Below are 26,979 nucleotides of genomic sequence, written 5' to 3' on the forward strand. Positions count from 1 at the left end.
CCTGTTCTGCCCTCTCTTGATAATTGCTTGCACCTGAAGGCTTCTTGTTTCCCACTGAAATGTTTTGCTAATGGAAGAAATAACTAATGACTTTGCAAATACAAGACAGAGTAACTGTTTCCATGCCTTTCATCATTTTTTATTATTTTTAAAGAACTGCTAAGAAAAGACTTGTCTATAGCTTTTAACTGGACATGTTTTATAGATATCTACATCTATGAAAACGGGACATTTTTGGCTTTGTTCTATGTATAATGTGATCAATGTACTTAACCCAACGGCCCAAGATTGCAAACACTATATTACCTAACTTGCTTCTGTCTAGCTTTTCTTGCTTTGTTACAGTGTAAAGCCTCAGATACATTACAACTAAGAAAAGGCATTTTCTTGTTTTATCATTTTTTAACATATACTGTTTACCATCATAATGTCAGCAGGCACATCCTCGAATGTGCACATGGTTGAACCATTTTCACGAATTCCGTACTGCCGACACATCAGAAAGTTGAACAAAATAGCGAATGTCGACATTTCTGACCGCTCCATACCTTAAACAAGTGCTATCATTGGTCAAAAAGGGGGCGAGATTTTGTGATTCTGAATATCGGTGTTCATGGTTTTGAGGAGTCACAGTTCGGAGTTCGCGGAAGTTGTTTCATCGATGTGCCTGTCGACATTATGATGGTAGACCCAGCAATCACTGATAAGACATCCCCGTCTGTACAAGAGAGCATTACAATGTAACATGCAATTTAAATCTTGCAACTGTTGTACAGATGATTAGAATAAAAATTGTATTGCTGACTTTTACTTATTCCATATGTTCAGTGTGCCTTTAAAATTGTCACTTCACTCATGCAATTGAGTGATAGAAAAAAGTGTTATATACTTTAAAGTCTGCCCACCAGTTTAACATAGTCAACTTTAAGTCATTTTTTTACTGTATTGCATTTAATTCAACTGTATTTATTGTATTTAGGTACACAGTCAAGTGTGCTAGCCTGCACTGTGTTTTAAAGTGATTTAATTGCTGTTTTAAGTGTATTTTCTGTGCTAAAACAAACAAACAAAAAAAAGTTCTAGCTTGTTTCCCTCCTTTTTCTGTTGCTAGAATAGTCCGGATACAGATTTGCTGTATTCAGGACTGTATTGTAGTTTGAGTTCCGAAGCCTTTCTGTTCATCAGTGGGAGTGGTAAGCACTGCCTGTCTACCGTAAGAGGGGTGGTTTCTAGCTCTGAAATTGTAGCTTATTGGCCATTGGGCAGCATTTCTATCCCTTTTAATTTTCTGTCTTAAAAGCCCGTGTTTGTGCGTCACGCAGCACCACTAAAGTAGGATAAAGTATTACTGGTGCCAGAAAGTCTGCTCTTCAGTTTTTCCCTTAGATCTTGCTAGTTCTCTTCCCTTTTGCACTTAAACTAGCTTATTCGTCTAGCTCTTTACCAGACATCTTGTAGCAGTTATTGTAGCACACACAAGTGCTACAGCACTGTACATTTTATTTATTTTTATTTTATTTTACATTTGTTGACTGGGCTAGTCTAGCTGGATATATCTCCATTTTCAGTAGAGGCCCGGGGAGATAAGCTCCAAGCAGTTAAAATAAATTCACATCAAAGAAATACATGTTTAAAATGCAAATACATTTACAGTAAAAGAGAAAAAAAAGATAAAGAAAAAAAATTATAACTGGTCACATATTAATAAAGTATAAAAATGTAGTATATTAGACTTGATTAGTACAAGTAATGTTACAAGTAGACATTCAGAAAGAATAATAGCATAATGTACAGTAAGTGTAGATAAAGGAAAGTAAGAAGAAGTAGCAGTTATGTAATACATCTAGTAGTAAAACATGTACAATATATATATATTTTTTTTGTTATATAGTAATAATACTATGATGGAGAAATAGATCATTAGATGTTGAGATGAAGTAAATGCAAGGTTCTGAAGGTAAGGATTGAGTCACGTATCAAGAGCTAGATAGTCAGTCAGGATTAGTACAGGGGCACAACCACTGTGTTTTGAGGAAGAGCTTAAGTTTCTTTTTAAAAAGAGTTATGGAGGGAATTGTAGATAGTTCAGAGGGAAGTAGGTTCCAGTTTTTTCTGACAGTATTAGAGAAGAGGGAATCTCCAGCCTTGTTGTTTGCTTTGTCAATTTTTACAAGAAGTTTGTGTGCGGATCTTAGAGACTTCAGGTTATGGTAAGGGTAAATAAGAGTAGATAGAATAGGTGTTTTGGCAGGTTGATACAGTATTTTATGGGCGATGGCTAGTTGATTAATTTTCAGCTGCTGCTGAAATTCAAGCCAGCCTAGTTGCTTTAGATTATTACAGTGGTGGGTTCTGAAAGGGTTACCTGTAGCAAACCTGGCTATGCTATTGTAGGAGTTTTCTAATCTCATAAGATTATTTTTTGACAGGTTAGTAAATATGGGTGAGGCATAGAGAAGGGAAGAGATTAGGTGGGAGTGGGCAATAGTTATTCTAGTTGCTGGCGTAAGGTAGGGTTTGACTCTGTAAAGAGAGCCTATTTTTTTATTAATAGTTTTCAAGGTGTTGCTGATATGAGTGTCGAAGTTAAGGTTGTTGTCAATGGTGATGCCTAGCAGTTTGGTAGTAAGATCTTGGGATATAGGTGTGCCATTTTTAGATATTATTGTAAAGTCTATTTGGGGGGATTTACTGGTAGGTGTGAAAAGGAGGAGTTTAGTTTTTTTGGGTTAAGTAGGAGACAGCGTTGTGTAAACTATTGTTTAACAGAGTTAAATATGTGTTGTGTCACAGAGTGAAGTTCTGATACAGATGTGGCTGAGCAAATAAGTGTGGAATCGTCTGCGTATTGTATGCATGTAGCTTGGGGAACTGCTTGGTGGAGGTCATTGATGAATAAAGAAAACAGGAGAGGACCCAGTATGGACCCTTGAGGGACACCAATGTTAACAGGTAGATGGGTAGATAGAATGGATTTCCAGAGTACAGCTTGATGTTGGTTATTTAAGTAGGACTCGAACCATTTAATAGGTAGATTGTCAAGTGGCAGAGATTGAAGAATATGTATGAGTATTTGGTGATTGACCATGTCAAAAGCCTTGGACAGGTCTAAGAAAAGTGCAGAGGAAAGGGTGTTAAGGTTACGTTTGTTGTTGATGGTGTCTGTAAAGGAAAGGAGGGCAGTGGTGGTACTGTGGCAAGGTCTGAAACCATGTTGGGTATTAGAGAGCAAGTTATTTTGGAGAAGGTGGTCAAGCAGTTGCTTGTGGATACACCTTTCCATAATCTTAGATAAGGGAGAGAGTAGGGCTATGGGGTGATAGTTGGAGAGTTCAGTAGAATTACCACCCTTATGAAGGGGAATAATATGGGAGACTTTCCAAAGTTTTGGGACATATCCCTCAGTGATGGTTCTATTGATTAGTATGGAGATAGGGTAGGCTATGGATTTGGCTGCTAATTGTAAGTATTCTGCGGGTAGTAATTCAGCAGAGGGAGTACATGGTTTGAGTTTTTGGATGAGGGAGAGAATATAAGCTGTTGGGACAGGTTGGAAAAGAAATGGGGGTGGTGGATTTGAGTTAGAATTAGATATAGTTGCGTTTTGACTAGAGAGGTGACTGGCAAGAGTTTGAATTGCTTCAGTGAAAAAGGAATTAAAGTCATTAGCAATTGCTTGGGGTTCTCTTTGTCTGTGCCTTGTGGGTTGGGTGTGATAGATTGACCGGGCTGAAGTAACTGATTAATGTTTGCCCAGAACTTTTGTGGGTTATTCTGGTGAGTTTGCTGAGATTGTAGGTAGTAGTTTTTTTATCAGTCAGTATTGCTTTTTTAGTCTCATTTCTCAGTTGTTTGTAGTGTTGGTGATCAGCAGAGTTTTAGTTAAGCGAGATTTGTTCCAGATTTTATTTCTGAGATGGATTTTTTGCTTAGTTTCTTTAGAGAGCCAAGGAGTAGATTTAGTTCTTATCCTAATAGACCGAGTGAGGGCATGGTGGTTGAGTATGGCTAGAAACTTAGCATTAAAGTAATCTACAGCTTCATCAAGAGAAAGGTGTTTTAAGGGGGACCAATTGCATGCTTTCAGTTCACTTTGAAATAGATCCACGTTGAAGTTTTTCTTGGTTCTAATTGTTCTAGTAATGGTTTGACTGGGTGGATTGGCTTTGAGCCTGATAATATAGGTTAGTAAGTGATCACTTACATCATCAGGGAGGGTTCCTGCTTCATAAGTGTGGGGTTGATTATTGAGTATCCAATCCAAGGTGCTTTCTTTATTTGTTTTGTTTATTCTAGTGAGGGAGGTAATAGTTTGAGAAAACCCATAGAGATTAATATGGCTGGTAGGGTGTTTGTTGCTGCAAAATTGCCAATCAATGTTAAAATCACCTAGGATTATGGTTTCTTGGGGTAAGTTTAGAGATAGCCAGCAGAGGATGTTTTCAATGGTAGAAATGTTATTTCCTGGAGGGATATAGATGCAGATAATATAGATAGATTTGACTGAGTTTAGCTGAAGTTTGGTAATAAGAATCTCAGCATTAGATTCCTGAGGTGGTTTCTGGTGGAAAGTGGTTATTTGAAAGACAGATTTGAATAAGATAGCTACTCCACCACCTTTTTTGGCTACCCGGTCAAGACGTAAGATATTGTAGCCAGGTGGGATGACTTTGTTGTCTTTAATTGAAGGTTTATATAAGGAAACTGATCCAGTACTTATTAATAATACCCATGCCTCCAGGCATGTCTAAAGGTCTTCCTCCTTTTAACCTGGTGAAACCTGGGCATTCTGAGGTACTGTAGCAACTGTCTCATGTACACTGGCAACTCTCTCCTCTTACCTCCCAACACTCAGACTTGCGAGAGATGCACCTATATATCCAAATTGGAAGCAATGCACTCTCCAGCCAAGAACGGAATAGCTGGTCAAGAGGAGAAGGTCAGTACTTGCACCACACCACATGGAAAACATAGCCCTCCAGAACATACACCATCACAGCTCTCACATAAAAACACAAGCCACACAGCCGCCTTTGCAGATGCTATCATTAGAAATCTATCCAAACAGCAGAGACCTCCAAGGCAGAATCGCAAGACACATAGCTCACCTAAACAGTCTGCCACTCAACCAAAGCCCCTAAGGCAAAACAGCTTGCCCAATACACTAATCATAGGTGACTCAATAGTGGGGAACACAGATGTCCCACTCACTAGGTTGAATAAGGAGAAGGTAACAATTAGATGCCTGTCTGGTGCCAGGATCCGTCACATAACGCACGCACACAGGTCGCTCCACAACAAGTACAAATATGACTCTGTCATTGTCCATGTTGGTGTGAATGACGTGAGATGTACCTCCCTGGACTACATGAAAAGAAACATGGAGGAGCTCTTGGACCATGTGGCTCAGGCGGGTATGACCGTAGCCCTGAGCAGCATCCTACCATCGCCCAGAATCATACCATAGTATGAGCAGAAAATGATTGACTGCAACAATTGGCTAAGTTTCTGGTGTCATTCTAAGGGCATCTAGTATCTGCCTACCTGGGATGACATGATTGACAGGCCTCGATGCTTTGCCAGAAATGGCCTGCATCTGTCACCCCTGGGATTCCGTATACTGGCCAAGGCTCTTGCCAACCCTGTAGTGCATTTTTTAGGCAGTGTTCCAAGGACCAAATTACCACCATAACTGCTATAAACAAATGCAATCTGAGGGTCATGCTGCTCACTGCTAGAGGTCTAAATCTCAAGATGCACTCACTCGAAGCAGTCATTAAAATGGAGAACATCGACATTTGTGTCGTAACAGAGACCTGGTTCAAGGCAACAGAAAGCACCCCTGTGCTACCAGGCTGTAATTCACTCCACAACTTTTGGCCCCAAAGGTGGGTGGTGTTTTCATATTAATAAAGGATATGTACACCTCCAGACTGGTAGCCCAACATAATGCAACAGAGATATTTCAGGTACAACTAACACTGGGTAAGACAACGATTCAGGTCGTAGCCTGCTATAGGTCCCCAACCATGTCCCAAGACTCTCACACCACGTTCCTAAGCACCCTGGAAAATATTAGGGTCCAACCCAACATCCTCATACTGGGTGACTTCAACTACCCCTCCATTAACTGGGAAAACTACTCAAGTACCAATACATTTGCCCAACATTTCCTGGAATTCATTAATTCCAATGACCAGCTCATTCTTACCCCCACTAGAGGGAGCAACCTGCTTGACCTGGTTATCACTAACATGGGCGACCATTGCTCTACACCAGTAGTCAACTCCTCCCTGTTTAGATCTGACCACAAAGTAATCACCATGGATATCCACATCCCACCTACACACCCCACAAAGGTGACCACCATAAAAAATTCTCCAAAGCTAACTTTGGACTCCTAAAAACAGAGGTGGATAACTTCACAACACCCATGCAGATGGAGAATGGATGCATGACCGCCGAATCATACACCAATGCACTGTACGAACACGTACACAAATGCATGGAACTGGCCATACCCAACAGAACCAAGACGCTGCCCTCCAAAAAAAGGATGCCAATCTGGTGGTCCCCTGCTATAAACAAACTCTACAACAGAATAAAAAAACTGTTGCAGAAAAAGGTGAAGTCCTAAGACTGGAAAAACTCTCTTATTAGCCTCAACAAAAAGTTGAGATCCCTCATCAAGTCCTGCAAAGCTAGCTACGAAAAGATTGCAGCAGATACTAAAGATAATCACAAGGCCTTCTATGGTTATGTCAAGAATCTCCATGGCAATCCCCAGGTTTGCTCCGAGGTACTGCACAAAGGTACTCCTAATACTGAGACAACAGATATTGCCAGTATACTGGCCCACAGATTCAGTTCCGACTTTACCCCTCTCTCCCCCCCACTAAAGGACCTATCACAATACAAAAAGAATGCCAGGCACCCAGTATTACTGTTGCGCAGGTTAAAACTGCACTATCCAAGGCCAAGAATACAGCTTCCATGAGACCTGACAATATCCCTGGCTGTGTTCTACATGAACTGGCACCACACCTATGTGCCCTGTTCAGTGACAGCCTCACCTCAGGCTTTGTCCCTACCAAATGGCGCACTGCTACAGTCATCCCTCTCCATAAAGGGGGAGTGACTACAGACCCTGGGAACTATCGCCCCATTAGCCTGACGAGTCTGATATGTGAGGCAATGGTACACATCATCATGGACCTAATAATGATATAGGGAATCTCCAAACTTTGGATCCCACGCAGTTTGGCCTTGTGAAGGGTAGGTCATGCCTGCTCAATCTGGTTGACTTCTTCGAGTCACTCACCAGTGCTGTGGATGAGGGCAAGGTAGTTCATACTGCCTACCTCGATCTGGCCAAAGCCTTTGATACTATTCCCCACTCCGGAATCCTAGATAGACTCACTAAACTAGGTATCAACCCCTATATCACTAGGTGGGTGGCAAACTGGCTCACAGATAGAATCCAAGTGTGAAAGTAGCATTCTCCAAGTCAGACTGCCAAGCAGTCATGAGTGGAGTCCCACAGGGATCGGTCCTGGGTCCTCTCCTGTTTGGCATCTACATCTCTGAAGTCCTGGCCAACACAAAGGGTCTCTGGCTGACCAAGTTTGCAGATGATTGCAAGCTGGGAGCCATTATTAACTCCCCAAGTGATGTAGACATCCTACAAAAAGTCCTCACCGAGGCCAACGATTGATGTCAAAACTATGGTCTTAAACTCAATGCCAAAAGATGCATCGTCATCCCCTTTGGAAAAAACTTGGGTCCCATGAATTACCACATTGATGGCAGTCTACTGAACACCGAAGGCTTTGTAAGAGGTCTGGAAACACAGGTTGATAACCTCTACTTTGACCACCACATAGCCACTGTGGTCAGAAAGTCCTTCCATGTGGCACATCTCATTACTAAGGGTTTCGCATCCAGGAAGGAGGGGGTCATCGTCTCTCTCTCTCTCTTCTCCTCCCTCATAAGACCAGTCATTGAGTACAATGCCCCATTTGGCATGTACCTCACCAGACACCTGCAACGAATGGAGAGACCACAAAAGTACCTCACAAAGAGGATACTGGGCCTTAAACACATGTCCTATATGGACAGACTCAAAAAACTCCAGCTATTCTCTGTCTCATATCGCCTACTTAGAGGCGATCTCTCCTTGACTTACAAAGTCATGTCTGACCAAACCCTGTTAGATATGCTACATCTAACAAAATCCCAATCCCTCCGCACCACATGCTCCAGAGAACTCAACCTTAATACCTCAATCAACAGAACATGCTGGAGGGACAGGTTCTTAACCCAGAGACTGCCCATGCTCTGGAGTAGACTTCCAATACAAGTCAAGCAGGGCACATCACTGGCCGTCTTCAAGAAAAATCTTGATGAGTGGATGGGAAATAGAAAATTCACCCCGGGGATCACTTTAGTGGCGCTGCTCGATAGAGGCCCTGGAAGCTAACATCGGGTGGCACGATACCAGGGCAATCCTATGGGCTAGGCTTGTGAAGGGTCTAGGGCCATTAGCCTAGTACAAGCCTATGAACCTATGAAACTTTGCCTTTCTTCAGCCACTTTTTCTCATAAAGCCACATCTTGCATGTCTATTCCTGTGTCTAATAGGATTGATGCTTTATAATTTTGCATTTATTCACTAATTTCACAATGTTGTTTGTCTTCTTGATCCTCTCCGTCTCCCAACACCAGTGTTTTATTCAGATCCAAACTACTTTGTGTTTTCTAGTCCAGTGCTGCACTTTTTTTCTATCACTCGACATTTTGCTTTGGAACAATGGAAAATGTTTCACTGGGAAAGTCTTTGTATGGATTTTGCTGTTGTCAGTAGAATGAGTAGTAGTATCCCATTCACTCTTTGATGGATGCACTTTGTCTTTTCGACCGGTTCTGCATCCAAAAATGTCTGATCCTCTAAGAAAGAGTATTCTGAAGAAAGCTGGATAAAGCAGATTGAATTCTCATGCTTCCATCTTTATAGTCCCTGATTGTTGAATAAACTCGTTCTCTTCTGCCTGGTGTATACTGAATAATCATTTTCACTGTTAGTTAGTGATCTTGAAGAAGATAGCACAGTTGTTTAAGATACATGCCGTAACTGCTGATCTGTGATGGGCATGATCACTGTAACAGTAAAGCTGCCCTCCACTTTTCTCTCCTGGAGTTTTTTTTTTTTTATAGTTTTGTTAACCAGGTGAACCCACTGGGCACAAGCAACTCTTCTCAGGGGCAACCCAGGAGCTCTGTCTGGTTAAGTGACTTGCTCAGAGTCGCACTGTAGACAAATGGAAGTTGGAAGGAATCAAACCCTGTACACTTTGGTTACAAGATGCTGCTCATTAACAGTTTGGAACCTTAATCAGTTATACTAATTACTGGTACCTGTTTTACAAGAAATTACTTGCTCATTTGGTTGTTCATTGAGTCTTTGATATCTTACATTTTCTATTTATTTACTGCTGTTCATACTGGTGATGGACTATCTTAGCACAGTGGTCGGAGGTGATACATCAGCAAAACTGCTGTATGCATGTAATGTGACATTGTATACAATTTCTGAGCAGGAATTTCAGCAAATGATAGAAGAACAGAATGGACATGGTCTAAAACTAAGTAGAGACTGTTGTCATGGCAGCAAATTCTAAAAATCAGAAAAAGACGAAAATGGAGAGAAGGGAAAGTAATGGAAAAGGTTAACAGCTTCAAGTATTTGGAAGTGGTGGTTGAGGAAAAGGGAAGTCTGAACGAGGAGGTCAAAGCTAAAATCAGAGGTGCTGTAGCCAAATAGCAGTGTGTATCAGGAGTACTGTGTGACAGAAAAATGCCAAAGAATGCAAAGCAAGGTATACAAAACAGTGGTCGACCAATAGTCCTGTATGGTACAGAAACCTGGGTAGTGAAAGCAGAACAGTTGAAGCTAGAGATGGTAGAGATGAAATGCCCGAAACAGGTGGTAGGATGCACAGTTTGGGACAGACGAAGAAGTGAGGACATCAGAGCAGAAGCCAAAGTAGCTTTTGTCATACAGAAGATCAAAGGAACATAGTACAGTTTTGGGCACTGTGCATTAAAGCAGATGATGATGTTGGAGAGGCAGGAAGAGGGCACGAAGTAACAAAGATATCCAACCACAAAATGGATGGAGTGCATGAGTGATGACTTGCAGCAGTCAAGTATGGCTGTCAGAAAAGGTAGGAAAGTGACACTGAATCAAGAGAGAAGGAGCTATTAATTGTTGATGCAACACCCCAACTCCATATAGAATAAAAGGGGATTGATAATGATTTATTCACCTTACACTTGTACATTATCTATAGAATGTAAATATATTTGATTTCTAGATTTTGTGTTTAGAAGTACAGAATTAGAATTCTTGGCAAATATTCTCTTAAAGAACTGTTTTTTTTCTAGATGACAAGCTGAAAATGGAAGCTTTGGATTAATTTGGTTATCGTGGAAGCGTAATAAGATACATTGTGCTTCAATCCAGTGTATCACTGGGAAAGGATCTTGAATGTATTAAAAACATTTTTAAGAGAAGAAAAAGTATTTATCTCTTAGAAACATTTTAAGAGGAGAAAAACAAAGTGGCACAATTAAGAGAAATTCTGAAATTATGTTGAGTATGGAAGGGATTTGTCATTTCTTCCTTACAAATGTAAAAGGTCATACAGAGACTGTATTAGCTTATGTTTCTGAGCTGAATAACAGAGTTGAAGACTGCAAATTTGAAGGATTACATGATTCACTTGTAGATGATTGGTTTGTAGTATTAAAAGTGATGAGACAAAGGGCAAACATTTCCCTTTGCTTGTGTGTTTCATAGGCTCAAAGAAATCAGAGACGGGAAGAGCAAAGAACATAATGTGTTGTATAGGGGTGCTATACACCCTGTCTGGAACAAAATTCACATTGGTTTTTCTCAGGAAAGATTGTTACTTGAAAATCCAGCAAGGCAACAAGATGCAGAAGATTCAGTTTATAACCTGAGAGGAAATGTGTATGAAATGTGATTGTCACCCAGGTTGTGTCTAAAAATGGTCAGTGTTGATCAATATCTTATCCTGGTAAAAACACTTAAATCAAAATGTTATGATTTACTGTTACACTGGCCTCTTTTTAAAGGCCTACTGTTGAGGTAAATACCTGATAAAATTGTGTCTTTCCCACTGTGGAGGGTCATTTCACAGATCTGCTGATATGCTGAGTTCATATGTTGTTTTAAACCTCCCCTGTCTGTCAACAACACTACAGTTCTCTGGGAAACCAACATCTGTTTTTGTCATCATTAACACTGTGCAACTTTTGAGGCTTTACTTTTTTCTCAGATTTACTTCTTCACAGTGGGCTTAGCCCTGTTTATTTTATCAGCTTGCTGGATCTGTTCTTCTTCATTTTATGACCTCTGTACCTGCTGCATCAGTCAGCATAATAATTAGCCAGTTTTTGTGTGGGTATGCTACGTTGGTAGTGTGCCAACCTACCACTGTACCTCTTCGTTTTTGTATTTTTTTCTTTTCATTTTTTTGTAAATCTTATCTGCAATGTATGACCTTTGCCCTACAGTTTTTATCTAATTAGTGATGCCTGAACTCTGTTGTGCTTATTGTTAAGTGGAGTGCACACTAAGCTTGGACGTTTTTACAGCCCCCCCCCCAATCTGTTACAGCACCAAGCTGAAGTTATCTTAACTGACTTTCCTCCCAATAGTAGTAATAAACCCCATGTTTGATTTAAAAGACTGCCTGCTACACATAGCACATGCTGTCTGTACTTTTGTGTGTAATTTATAAGCAGAACAGGCACATTTACAGCTTTAACATACAGTGCTTCATAGCTTATAACTGACCTACTGTTTCTGACTGGTTCTTGCAGATGTGGTCTTTCTGGTCAAGTTCCGGTGCTCCATTCACCCTTGTCTCACTCGGGCTCACTCTGCTCCCCCTACCCTGCTCTCAATTCCTACCCACCCCCACTTACTCTACATTTATACTTTATCCCTTTTGTCAACTTCCCTTTCAGCCCACCTCTTCCTTTTGACACCTTGCAATAATCACTCCCTTCCTCCAGCCTCACCACACCCCCTACTAACAGCCCAACCTTTCCAGCTGAAACTCTGTACTTACCACACCTCCTGATCTCTTTCTCCCAAACCCACTAATTTAAAGTACTTCTACTACATTCTTAATTGTCTTACTCCTTGCTCACCCCAGCTGTCTTTGTACAAATTTCATCTGCTTCCCTATTTCCTGTACCCAACACATCCTTCACATGTCAACCCACCTTTCTGTCCATCTTTACTCTCATAAACTATTTTCTCTCCTACTTTCTCACCCTCCCTTAACATGCTTCTCATCTTTATTACTCCTCCTCTTCTGTCTCCAGACTTTATACCATGCCAATCTATCAGCCCGAAAGTTACATCCTATATCTCACTCACCCACTAAGAGATATTGAAACTTCCCACACTTTCTTAATAACTTCCACTTTATTCAACCCCTCAAGCATACTCCTACACAAGTTCAAATCAGTCCTATACCCCCCACACCCTCTCAAATCTAAACACCACACCTACTGCTCTAACATTGCTCTACTAATTCTATTCACCCAAAAGTTACTTTCAGGTGACATTCACCCCAATCCTGGTCCCAACTCCAGTAGTCCCTCTCTTCCTACCCATTCCTCACCCCTTTTCTTACCCCCCTGTCCTCCTCACCCCTCTTCCACCTGTTAAGTGCTTAACAATACTCTCAATGAACATTCATAGCATTCTCAACAAGGTCAGTGAATTACATTCATGGATAGCCCATCATATTCCTGACCTAGTAACTCTTTCTCCAAAACCTTGCTTAAACCCCACATCTCAGATAATCAAGTTCTATCCCCTGGATATAATATTTTCTGCTTGGATAAGGTCCTTCAAAAAGGAGGTGGTTTTGCTATACTCTACTCTGGTCAACATAACCTGTTCCCTTTGTCTGTCTCACTCCCCATCTTTCACCCTGCAGAACTCCTAATAGTAAATCGTAAACTGAACAATCATAAAAAGCGCACAGTTGCTGCCATATCCATTCCTTCAGGTATTAACATCCCCATCCTTGAACATGTTCTCTGTTGGATCTCTCACTCAATATCGTAGGAAACAATAATCCTGAGCAATGTTAACATTGATTGGAAGACCCTGAACTCTGACTCCCCAAACCCTAGCATAAGTCTTCATGGCTTCTCACAACTAATCTCAACTCCTACCCGCTTCAACAAGGCAACCAACTCCAGTTCTATTCTAGACTGGATCCTGGCATCTAATCCTAACCTTTACCCCAACCCCAGCATACTGCCTGATTCTGTAAGTGACCACCTGCGTATCTGCATTCAGAGATTCTCTCTTCAACTAAATAGGACTCACAAATACAAAGAGTGCCATAGTCTTTCTAGCTTTAACCCCAATGTATTTAACAATAGACTGTCCTCCATCAACTGGTCCTTCCTTGTTGACTTACCGTTTGATGATGCCGTATGCAAATTTAACTTCATTTTTCTAGATATTGTTAACTAACTTGCCCCCCTTAGGAAAATAAAAGTAAAATGGCCTCTGTTTCCTGGCTTTCATAGTCCACTCACTGTCTAATGTACAAGAGAAATAATGCTTGGAAAACTTGGCTAAAAACCAAATCCCATACCCACATCCAAACTAAAAAAGAACTCCAGAACCTTAACAAAAAATATGTCAATAATAAAGAAAAACTTGTACCTAAAGCCACAAGCAAACCACCACAACAATCCTAAAAAATTCTGGAATACAGTCAACAAGATTTTCTACTTAGGTACCCCCAGTATACCTAACCTCTGCCCTAACAACTCTCCCCTCGAAACTGCCACCATTCTTAACACCTACTTCGTCAACTCCATCATTAAACTAATCCAGAATAATCACACCTCCAATTTCTCAATGCCACCTCCCCTCCATCAACCCACAAAAGCAGCTCTTTACTCAATCCAGTCCCCGCAGCTTATATAAAATCTCTACTTAGCAGACTAAAACCTTGTTCCTCCTCAGCTGATAATCTACTTCCCCTATTCCTAAAGCTTGTTACTAGCTCAATAGCCTACCCAGTATCTGTTCTGATCAACAGACCTATACAAGAATTTACAGTCTCCAATATCTGGAAGAAATTCTACATTATACCTATCCACAAAGGAGGCCACTCCACCGACCCCTCTAACTACAGGCCCATCCATAGCCATACTCTCCCTCCTATCTAAAATTCTTGAAAAATACATACATAAGCAGCTCCTAGATTATTTTCTCCAGGAAAATCTACTCACTTCTACCCAACACAGCTTCCACCCTAACCATAGCACAGCTACAGCTCTAATTTCTTTCACACTTACTATCTCTGAAGCCAGAAACAACAATAAAACTAGTCTCTTGTCTATTCCTGAACCTTTCTAAAGCCTTCTACACCGTCTCTCACACCAAGCTTCTGACCTTATGTATTTCCAACCCTACTCTTAATTGGTTTTCCATCTACCTTACCAACAGGTTACAGTCTTTTTTTTCTCAAATAAAATTTTATTATTTTCGCATATTATAATAACACAGGTCATATGGATGTGAAACAGCAGTGTTTAACCATTGACCAAACACTAGTAACAGGCTACAGTCTATCAAGTGGCTCGCCTCCTCCTAGTCAGATGGGTGTATCCCAGGGCTCCATCCTCAGACCCCTATTTAACATCTTCGCCAACTCTCTTCACACTTCCTACTCCCACTTCTCTCTCATTCAATACGCAGATGATTCCACAATAATGTCCACTTCTGACAATCTCTCTCACCTTCACACTATAACCCAAAACACATTCAGATCTGTCAAAAGATGGTTAACTGACGACCAACTCGTACTCGATCCCAAAAAAATAAACTTCTATTCATCCCAAAATCTTTCTCATCACAAATCTACTTTTAATATCACATCATTTGATATCATGCCAGTTGATGTAGAAATGAACACAAAACTCCTAGGTGCTATTATAGATGACCAATTAAAATTTGATCTTCATGTCCAAAATTGCATTAAAAAAACACATCAAAAACTTAGCTCGCTACATAGGAATAAAAACTTCCTCTCCAAAGACTGTAGACTTTCCCTTGCTCATGCTTACCTTCTTCCCAATCTACTGTATGCCTCTCTAATCAACCAACTTGCAGTCCTCACTAAAGTACAAGTTGGAACTCACTTGTAACAAAGTTGCTAGATTCGCTGCAAATCAACCCTATAAACTCTCACCACTTTCTCTCAAATACCTACATTGGCTAGAATTCCTCCAACTCCTACTAATGCAACTGCTTTTTACTCACTCCATCCTCAACAAACCAACTTTCTGCCTCGTCATCTCATCCCTCCTCTCCTCCTGTACTCCCAAGTGTTCGGAGCTTGGACCAACTTCTCTTGGAAGTATACAAGCCCAAAAGAACTATTGGCCAACTTCTTTAGAGCTACTCTGTTTCCCTAGCCTGGGATAAACTTCCTCTGAGCATCAGAGCTGTAACCTACACCAACATCTTTAAAACCTTAAAAGATAGTCTCCTGAAGTCTTGGATTTGCTCCTGCCAAAGCCCAACATAATTCCCTTCTGTATTACTCCTCTAGACTGTGTGTCTTATAATCCACCGCCCATTGTCTTGATACCACCCCTGCATCTGTTTGCTTATCTCAAGGAAATTTTTTGCCATGTCCTTTCCCTTCTGTCTGTCAGCTATACCCGGCTGTAATTCTATTCCATATATTTTATACTTGGTACTCCTCAGCCACCTGACTTCTCCCTCTGTCTATCGTACTATAAGTTTACTTTCCTGAAGCTACATAAAAAACATATATACCGTATGACATAAATGTACCTGTGATAAGCACAACATGTCTCCTTGTATAATTGCTTAATTCTACCTAATGATCTATTTCTGTGCTACATTTGACGTTTTATTGGCAACTTCAGTCTCCTCTGTATTTGACTCTGCCTTGATTAGAAGCTTTCTTTACTTAATGTTGTCATTGTTTTGTTGATGTCGCTGTATGGAGCTTTTCTCCCCACACCTCTGCTATAAATGGGCTGTAGCTCAGGCAGACTAACCCGGTTAACAAATGTCAAAGTAAGTAAATATTTCGTTTTTTTTTTTTTTTTTTTTTTTTTTCAGCTTGCTGACCTGCCCTTCATTTTATGACCTCCGTACTTATGTCATATTTAGAGGCAGGCCTTGCTTGCAGTATACCATTTGCAAGTTTATCTTAGCAGGTTGGCTGAAGTTTATACCAACATTACCCCTTCTTCTTCTTTCTGCTGCTCCCATTAGGGGTCGCCACAGCGGATCATCTGTTTCCATTTCTTCCTGTCCTCTGCATCTTGCTCTCTCACACCAACCACCCGCATGTCCTCTCTCACCACATCCATAAACCTTATCTTAGACCTTCCTCTTTTCCTGTTACCTGTCAGCTTCATCCTCAGCATCTTTTTCCCAATATACTCTGCATCCCTCCTCAGCACATGTCCAAGCCAACGTAATCTTGCCTCTCTGGCTTTGTCTCCGAACCTTCCAACCTGGGCTGACCCTCTAATATACTTATTCCTAATCCTGTCCACCCTCGTCACACCCAGTGCAAATCTTAACATCTTTAACTCCTCTACATCCAGCTCTGACTCCTGCCTTTTTGTCAATGCCACTGTCTCCAACCCATATAACATAGCTGGTCTCACTACTCTCTTGTAGACCATACCTTTCACTTTTACTGGTACTCGTCTGTCACAAGTCACCCCTGACACTGTTCTCCACCCACTCCATCCTGCCTGTACTGTCTTCTTCACCTCTCTTCCACACTCACCATTACTCTGAACTGTTGATCCCAAGTATTTAAACTCATCCACCTTCGCCACCTCTACTCCCTGCATCCTCACCATTCCTCTATCATCCCTCTCATTCACACACATATATTCTGTCTTAGTCCTGCTGACCTTCATTCCTCTTCTCTCTAGAGCATATCTCCACCTCTCCAGGGTCTCCTCCACCTGTTCCCTACTTTCACTACAGATCACAATGTCATCTGCAAACATCATAGTCCACAGGGACTCCTGTCTGATCTCATCTGTCAACCTGTCCATCACCATTGCAAATAAGACAGGGCTCAGAACTGATCCTTTTATACCAATATTACCCCAATGTTCCTAATCTTCATAACTTGCAAAAGATATTCCTTTCTTACTCCTCCCATTTATCTTTACCACACTGGTAGTAATTTATCAATAATCATTGAATTGAAAACTCATCCACTTAACACTCTATGAGAAGGATGCATGATGGTGTAATAAAAATCTTGCTTAATGCAGTGCTGCTGCAACAGTTGTGCATGTCATTCTTGCGTGTTATACATTTCTTGTTAAGTCCTTTTAGAGGCCTGGGTCTTTTGGTAAGGTAAGTACTCTTATAGTTTTTACTTGTAGTAGCTTTGAATTTGCAGTGTCATAAATGACAGTCTCATCTATACTTGTTTACTTTCTGCATCTCCGATATCTTTTGCCTTAAGGTTGTGTAAGGCTCAGTGTACTGTACAATGGGAGAGGTGCTGTTAATATCAGTCTGTTTAATTTGTATTTTTATTTCTAACAGAAACCTTTCTGGCAGTAGATGGCTAACTAAAGAGGAACTGGAGGAAATGCTCGTGGAAAAAATGTCAGATCAAGATGTGAGTAAGAATGTTGTGACAGGACATATTGTCCTAGCTATACCTATAATGTAGCTGACTTAAGCATACAGCTGTAGAAAGTAATTTAAATTGTGAAAATTGCACTTTGGCACTCTTAAAGCTTTGAGACATGGTCGTTACACCTGATGTGTTTGAGATAGTTCTGTAATTAACAGTGGGGGATTGCTGATTGGCAGTTCTTTCACATAACAGAAAAATACTCATGTTTTCATACATATTATTCCCTTGAGATAAGTGAAAATATTTATCCATGATATCTTCCAACAAGTTTGTCTATGTTATTGCCAGTTACATGCTAAGTTTTGGCCACATAGAAAGTGTTCATTTTTTTTTTTTTTTTTTTTTTTGGGGGGGGGGGGGGCACTTATTGACATCTAGTTGACTTTTTCCATGTTTTATAGAACCAGTTCTTATGGTCTTCTTTCCTTCCAGCTTCTGAGTGTGTCTGAATTGTGACTACTGAATAGTTTTCATATCTTACTGTGAGAAGTGTCAGACATTAAATGATAAAATCGGGTTTTTCTCCTCTTGGAAAAGATGGGATCAAGCCTGACATCTCCAGGTGTCCCTTCTGCTGTGCAAGCCAGTTCAGGTCTCATCACCCTAATGCTTACATTAACATGGGCTATCAGGAGTCCTACATAAAACCTACATTAGCAGGAAATCTCTTCATTTCTCTTTGCCATCTGGAACATTCTTTGGTAGTGAGTTGGTTGAAGTTTACCTTAAGAGTCTTAATTTCCTAAGTGTAAAGTATCCTTAAACACCATTTTAAAGTATTCCCGATAAGAAAGAAGTAATTTTGTAATGCAAAATCTGACTTTAGATAACTGACTTGAGTGACTTTCCCACAGAAGTCAGTTACCGGTAATTGTCTTTGTGGCAGACAGCTTTCGGTTAAAGATTTTCCGCTGAATGTTGCTTTTGTCTGCACTCTTCTTAGTTTTGAAGTGTCAAACTTTAAACAGTTCACAAGCTTTCTTTTTTCCGAAAAATAACTATCCAGGTTACAAAAAAGATACCTCTGAGGTGAAGTGTCAGAGATGGTGATGGACATTAAAAGAGAAGAAAGGGGAAACAAAAAAAAAAAGAAAAGAAAGAACCAAGCTGTTTTCCCAAGGTGTGTCAGAAAGGTTGAAGGACTCTGTGTCTGTGAGACGTACAAATATAGGCAAAAAAATGCAACATTCCCACAAAATGCAACAGTTTATGCAGTTTCAAAGATTTTCAGTATAGTGATTAAACAGCTAAGCTGTTCAGTGCTCAGAGGTGGTTCACAGCAAGGTGCCGAGGGTGCCTCTAGAGTTGAGTAGTATGTTTCTTTTGCACTAAATGTGTTATAAAGAGCATGTTTAAAAACCTCCACATTACAACGGTTCAGCTTAATTGCAAAACTAAGGTACTGCATTCATTACTGCAGTTAGGAACAGAAATGTAATAGGATGTATAAAGAAAGTATATGCAAAAGCAGCATATTGCCGGCTCGCTTCCAAAGCTTCAGGGCACCTTCCATGTGCTCAAACCATGAGGCAGCTGGAGTTTAGCTGACTAAAAAGACATGAGTTCCAAGCCCTTCTGAGCTTTCTTGGAGCTGAAGAGAGAACTCCTCTGCAGCCTTTCGAGGATCAATGGTTCATTTGCTGGGCAGATAAGTTCCCTTTGGGGAAAAAGCTTCCACATTTAAATATCTGTTGTTTAATTGTAATTTTCCTGGTTAGGAAAGTTATTTCTCTACTAGTTTGTGTTTTAACGGACTTGAGACTTAACTGCACTTTTAAATGCAAGCTCACTTTTTCCTGAGAGTGTAGAAGTTATTAAAATTAGTTGAAAACCACTTTTTCACTGGAGACATTGGATTTTACAGTTTGGGAGCTGGTAAAGTGTAGGTACACTGGTCCAGAGGCCCCTTTCAAGCATCTCCCAGATTGTACAATGAGGAAGGATGCAACAGCACAGAACTTATATAACAATACAAAATTTTCAGCACAGGCATTAACAAACTTTTCCATACAGGATGTGGAGTAAGAGGACATTATAAATACTTACGCCGAACAGTTAAAACAAATATTTATATTGTATGTATTATGCAGAGCAACAGTTAATGTATGTACAAGTATTCACATTATATACAGCAAATAGTCCTCCGAGCTGAACAGTCTAAGAGGTAAGTTAATTAGGTGAGCAGTATAGAATGCTGAGTTTACTAACCATTGTCACAGAAGCAAGTACAGGTTGATTCTTCTAAACCGTGGGCGTTTAGCTCTTTTTTTTGAAGGACTGTGTGGCAGTTTGCTTGCTACCTGACGTCTGACAGAAGGTGGTTCCACACAGATGAGCTTAGTTTTGAGAAGGCTGTTTCTCCTACTATTATTTTGAATCTGGGTCTACTTGGATAAATGTGAGTCATTGTGACTGTCCCTAAGTGAGAAGTTTTGTTTTCTAAATTGAAATTTTGACTTGAGTGGCAAGCACTGACCTTAGTTAATGATTTTGAAAAGCAGAGGGCTAAATCAGAAAAGTAGTTCTGCAATTTAATGGTATAAACTGGTTGCTCGCAATTAGTTTACAATGGTGAGAATTTGGCTCTGTGAGTTGGGCAAGCCTGCATAACTTAAAGTGGACTGTAGTGTGTGTGTGTGTGTCTTTTAGCATTATAATGGTATGCAAATAGTGGGAGACCTTCTTCAGTTTTTGGAGTAAGAACATTACACACAATAAAAATCGATGTAAAGAGCGTGTGTCCATGCAGCCACAAAATGACCAATAAACCAAAAAGCAACTCTGCTCACGTAGTAGTCACCCTAAACTCGATATTAGTGCCCTCACTCTTCAAAGAAAAGAAATGGCCATTCATTCATGGAAAGCAGCAGAAAAAGTTTAATTCATATATTTTCAAAAACAAAGTTAGACCATAGGTTTCCTATTTGTGGAAGATAGAAGATGTGTTATTTTGTAACCGTTTGTCATGTTAGGGTTTTGCTGACAATGTTTGTTTGTTAAAAGTTAGAGTACAGTCAAGTGTCACTTCAAGGTAAGTTTGTGCTATGGTTTTGGGGATGAAGTTCCCATTGTATATCAAGAAAGTTTAAGTAAATTTTGACTAGTTGCAAAGACCATACTGTTTTTTTTTTGTCATTAACTAGTGGTCTGTTTGAGAACATCCAGCTACAAACTGATGAGAATTTGGATTGTAGATTATCTTGAAGTTCTGTAAGATTCTTGCCTGATTCCATTAATAGGCTGTCATCAGTGTATATGACTGTCTTGATATAGGAGAGCTCACTTGCCAGGTTAAGTAATAAGAACAATAGGGGTCTGAGCACAGAGCCTTGTGTTTCTCTGGTGTTTAGAGTACCTGGTTCTGAAACTGTGTCATTGAAGTATACTTTGAAAGTTCTATATAGGTAGCTTTTTAAACCATTGTAGTGTATTATTCAAGTTCAGCATTCTTAGTTTATTGCTTAGCAGAGAATGATTGGTTTAAAGGCTCTTTTTGGATTTGTGAATAGACCACCAGTTTGGAGACTGTTGTCCATATTGTTAACTACTAAGTCATTACTGAAGCCATGCTGCTTGTCACACAGTAGGCTGTATTTTTTAATGTGGTTGAAGAGCTGCTTGTAAATTAATTTTTCAAAAATCTTGGTTATAGGGAAAAGATTAATTTTATGTTGAAATCATTGCATGTTTTGAGGTGGGTAATTTTTGGGAGAGATATGACAGTAGCATGTCTGAAAGGATCTTCAAAAATTCCTGTGTTCAGGGATAAGTCATACGACATTTGATTACTGGGAAAAATCCAACTGGGTAGGTACCCATTTTTAGCAAAGACCTAGGAATCAAAGCTCCAGAGTGTTAAACATTTTAACAACAATTTTATGATCTTCAAATATAATACAAAACCATCTACAGTTTAAATAATTATACCAAATTAGATATGTGAAAACGTTCATTAAAAGTAGATACAACTTGTATGACAATTTAATATTTAGATAAATTGCATCAAGTGTAGTGAAATAAAAACCTGAATTACAATAGGATGTGGGAGAAAAAATATGGTTATGGCATATTTAAAGAGAAATTGATTGAGGTAAGGAAGTGAGTGAAGAAGGGGGGGGGTTAGGAGGTGTAAGGTATGAATAGGTATTTGTTACTATTTAGGGATGTAGTTTATCTCGGAGTTGAGCAAGAACAGAGCCTGATTTTGTCGAGGAAGTCTTTCAGAATGGTTTTAAAGGACTGGAGGGAAGGTATTGTCCTGATGGATACAGGTAAGGAGTTCTAGGCCTTAGCAACATGGTATGAATGTAGACCATGACCAGCAGATTTGGGGACAGAAAGGAGTTTTTGGTCATTGGATCATCATTACCAAGTGGGAACATAGTTATGTAGAATGGTATTTAGTGTTGGACAACAGCAATGGGTGCTGTATAATTTTATAAGTGGCAAGAAGCTGTGTATATGTTAGCTGATGGGGTAGCTCTAAGCAGTTTATGTTTTTTATTGTTGTACAGTGCTGGGTTCTGAAAGAGGTATTTACCTGCAAATTTGGCCACTTTATCTACAGCATTGTTAAGTTTTGCTTTTTGTGATGCTTAAAGGTTGGTAAGGATGAGGGCACCATAAACTAGTGAGTGGAATCTGTAAGTACTGGCAAGTCTGGTTTTAGATTCATTGGGGAGAAGGTTTTAGCTCCCTAGTCTTTGGTGAGTTTTTTAGTAAAATTTTGTATACGCTGGTCGAATTCAAGGTTATCATCCCCAATAATTTGCTATGAAAAGTGATTGTATTATTAAGAAAGAGGATTTTAAATTTTGTTTTTTCATGAGAGAGAGATTGGGGGGGGGTAGTAGTATTGTGTTTTGGGGGTGAGCATGAGTTGAGTTATAAAGCCATGTTTCAGTGGCTGTTAAAGTTTCCTGAATAATTTTTTGGAGATGTGCCAGGTTATCTGATGTGCATAGGAGTGTCAAGTCATCTGTGTATTGTATTAGGAAAGCTTGTTGTGTGGATGTGCAAAGAGTATTGAATTTTAAAGAAGTATTTTGGAGAGGGGGATAAGATTCCTGTAAGTCTAGAGTTAGTGATGTCTGTCTAGTTTCCTCCTTTGTGTAGAAGGATAATGTGTGATTTTTTCCAAAGTGATGGAATATGGGATTCCTGGATTGGCCTATTTATATAAGGATTGAGATAGAATAAGCTTTGCAATTGACTGCTATTTTAAGGTACTCAGCTTGGGAGATCGTCAGTTGAAGTAGAGTGTGGTTTGAATATGAGTAGTTTTATATTGGATGTGTTCACAGGTTTGAAGGTGGTTAGGGACACTATGCTATCTATAAAATAAGAGTTGCATTCTGTTACAGTTTCAAGTTGAATTATTGTGAGAGGAGTTTGAGCTAAAGTTTTGGCCAGATTGTAAGATTTCTTTAATGGCTGACCAGAATGTTTTAGGTTTGTGTTTACTATTGATGTTCATCGTGTTACACTGCTGCAGTCATCACACTTGGGTTATCCTGCCAACAGGCTGTCCCGCAGTTGGCCAGAGTTCCAAAGTCTTGGTCCGGCGTCGGTTGCTGTCGCTTCTTCCCTGACGTCTGTGAGCCAGGGGGTATATAAGAGGCATCCAACGCCATTTTCCTCAGTCTTTCTTGCCGCGCGGTGCCCGAAGCAGAAGCAGTTCGCAAGTGCCGGTCGGCCGACTCCTGAGATTTTCAAATCGAATTTCAGACCAAAGTCTTCAATAAAGCTAAGTACCCGTTGGGGAACCTTTTCTTGCCTCAGTCCGATGTCAGAAAAAGTTAACAACTGCATTTCTTGTGGGAAGCAAATATCTCATAAGGACTTTAATTCTTATTGTATTCCTTGCCTAGGCCCAGACCACGACGTCACAGGTTGTCGGTTTTGTGCTAGGTTTAACAAACGAACTATAAAACGTCAGTTTGATTTCGCCAGACATTATTTTGGTAGGAAATTTAATTATACTATGCCGTCGGAGCAACCGACCGGAATGCATAAAAAATGCAAAGATAAGGACAGGCAGCCGAGACCCAATCCAGACTTCGAGGCCTCTGCTAGGCCAGTCGCCGGTTCTCCGGTTTAGTGAGGTGCCTATGCAGCCCCTGACGAGCGCTGATTCAGAACCCCAAGTGGCATCCGATTCCCAAGAGGAGATTGCTAGGCCTCCACAACCTTTATCTTTAGGCCCTTCTGACTCCATGGCTGAAGGAGATTCCGGTGCAGTTGAAACGCCTTCAGTTGCAGAAGGTGTCTTCAGACCGACTGCACTCACTATTAAATCCTATGCAAAGCTGAAAACTCCTTTAAAAGCAAAGAAGACTGTACAGCAGTCTCCAGTACAAGGCCCCATACCTAAGAAACAGATGCTTAAGATGGCTGAAGACTTAATTACCCTAATCAGGGGTTCCCATCCCCCTCCTGATAAAATGCCTAGACAGGAGGAGGACTACGCTTCCTCTGACCAGGTTTCAGTTTCCTCAGATTCTTCTGAGGAACGGGAATATTTTTTTCCCCCTTATGAAGTCTCTGATGCTGAAGAAGTCTATTCCTTCAGCATCTCCCCCAGAAGACTACTCTTTTGGGGAAACTTTACATACCATGAGGGAAAATTTCCACTGGGAAGGCCAGGATTACTCAGATTCTAAGAAAAGGCTCTGAGAGTTCCTTTTACTACCCCAGCACAGACCACTTGCTATTCCACCAGTGTTGGACATTGTGGATGATGTTTATTCAGAATCTAGCCTTAACCCAGATTCACTACCTCCTGCACCAGCCAAAGCAGACAGATACTACAGAGTCCCTGACTCACACAAATTCCTATATAAAAGCCCTGTTGCTGACCCAGAAACCATTTCCCAGGGTCCCAAAGGGGTTAAGGCCTCTATTGCTAAAAATCCTGTACCCCCTGAAAGGGATTCTAGAGCAATAGACAGATGGGGAAAGAAAATATATACCTCAGCTACTCTAGCTATGAGGGCCTTAAATTGCCAGTTTCACATGCTGAAATATCAACAATATTTGATGTCTCAATTAAAACAAAAAATGATCACACACACAGGGCAGCCTGATTACAAGGAAATGCAAGATTTGTTGCATGCAGCTGAACAAGTGGGAAAACATACTTTGCAATGTGGATTTGATTCATTGGAAGCTTCTTGTAGAGCAGCAGTGACAGGGTTTGTCATACGTAGGCATGCTTGGTTAAAAGAACAAACTTTACCCGATCATGAAAAAGCAAAGTTATTGGATGTACCTTTACAGCAGGATGTTTTATTTGGTGTAAAAGCAGAAGAGGTTTTAATGAAAATGGAGGATAAGGCAAAATCTATGCAGACGGTCAAGGATTTTTTACAGGTTCAACCCCCTCGTTTCAGCAGAAATTGGCCAACCATAAACTGGTCCTTTCCAGCTTCTGACAGACCACAGAGGGGCAAATACAGACTCCCAAGGGGCAGAGGTCAGTCACAAGGCTCTTACAAGCCTCGACAATGGGGTGCCACAACCCAGAAAGGAGGAGAAGACAGGTCTCAAACTACCAGAAGACAAACACAATGACTTACCCCTCAGACTGCCAAGCAAATCCCTCTTGGCAGCTCCCTTGGGAGGAAAGCTAACTTTTTTTGCAGACAACTGGCGCATCATCACAAAAGACAAATGGGTCCTAAATATTGTATCTCAAGGATACAGATTCCACTTTCACACTTTACCAAGGATAAAAGGAATGCCAAACCTGCCACCAAATCAATGGGCAGAGGCTCAAAAACAAATTACAGCTCTCATGGACATGAGAGCCATTCAACAGGTTCCTACACAGGAGCAAGGACAAGGATTTTACTCAAGACTCTTTCTAGTTCCCCGAAAGGACAAAGTTTGGAGACCCATTCTGGACCTCTCAATTCTAAACACATATCTCGCGGTACCCAAATTCAAGATGCTAACACTACAGCAACTTTTTCCCATGCTGGGCAAGAAGGCTTGGCTAGTAACATTGGACCTCAAGGAGCATACCTGCATGTCCCTATCAGACAAGATTGTAGAAGATACCTCCGATGTATAGCAGGTTCAACCCATTACCAATTCTCTGCACTGCCCTTTGGCTTATCTACTGCGCCCAGGGTCTTCACAAAATGCCTGGCACCAGTAATTACATACTGCAGACAAAGAGGAATTCAAATATATCCATACCTGGACGACTGCCTTATTCAAGCAGAAAGCAAAGACATTCTTTTAAAGCATCTGGCGTTTGTCAAAAACCTATTAGGTTGCCTAGGGTACACAGTAAACGAAAAGAAGTCAAAGCTAGTGCCCTCACAAGACATAATATTCCTGGGTGCCAGCTTAAATACAACGGCCCAGATGGCTTATCTCACACCAAACAAGCAAGGACAACTGACTCAATACTTCAAAATGATGGCAACAAAGACCCAACTCCCTGCAAGAAAAATTCTGTAGGTCTAGGGATTCATGGCATCTTGCATACTACTAATACCATATGCAAAACTGCATATGAGGAAATTACAATGGTACCTGAAAAGCGTATGGACTCAACACAGCCACAGCTTGGAAACAATAATACCACTCATTCCCTGCCTTCAACAGGAGTTTCTATGGTGGGCTCAGGCATGTCACCTCAACAAGGGTCAGCCTTTTACCTTACCCACAGCCAAGCAAACTATAACAACGGCTGCATCGGATTATGCCTGGGGAGCATACATGGCAGGATAGTGTATTCAGGGCAAATGGTCTGCAGATCAAAAGCATCTACATATCAATCAAAAAGAGATGCTAGCTGTACAAAATGCCCTAACAGCTTTCAAGGACCTCCTACATCCAGGACAACTACGAATAAAGATGGACAACACCACAGTGATGTGGTACATAAGCAAGGGGGCACACATTCCTACACCCTATGCAGGCAAGCAATGACCTTGTGGAACACAGCACTGACCTACCAAGTTCAACTACAAGCACAATTCCTGCCAGGAAAGAAAAACACATTGGCAGACGATCTAAGCAGAAACATCATAGATCCTCATGAGTGGAAACTAGATCCACAAGTATTCACAATGATAACTCAAAAATGGGGGAGCCCAGACATAGATCTGTTTGCCTCCCCCCCAAAACTACCAACTACGGAAATTTTGCACAAGGACATACTACACACTAGCTTGGAAAG

The 26,979-nt window shown here is 40.6% G+C and overlaps 1 protein-coding gene across 2 annotated transcripts in view; it reads left to right on the top strand.

Moving 5' to 3' along the window:
* The window catches only part of MRPS9 (mitochondrial ribosomal protein S9), a 1,235,001-nt gene that overhangs the window by 877,819 nt on the left and 330,203 nt on the right, over positions 1 to 26,979 (top strand). For both annotated transcript variants that reach the window (XM_044070995.1, XM_044070996.1), the window contains one exon: positions 17,690 to 17,765. In XM_044070995.1, coding sequence (XP_043926930.1) covers positions 17,690 to 17,765 — 76 coding nt within the window. The remainder of the gene's footprint in view (positions 1 to 17,689; positions 17,766 to 26,979) is intronic.

Source organism: Protopterus annectens, chromosome 5.part0 (genome assembly GCF_019279795.1).
Source record: "Protopterus annectens isolate FY-2018-M chromosome 5.part0, PAN1.0, whole genome shotgun sequence".
In the NCBI taxonomy this organism is placed as follows: Eukaryota; Metazoa; Chordata; order Ceratodontiformes; family Protopteridae; genus Protopterus; species Protopterus annectens.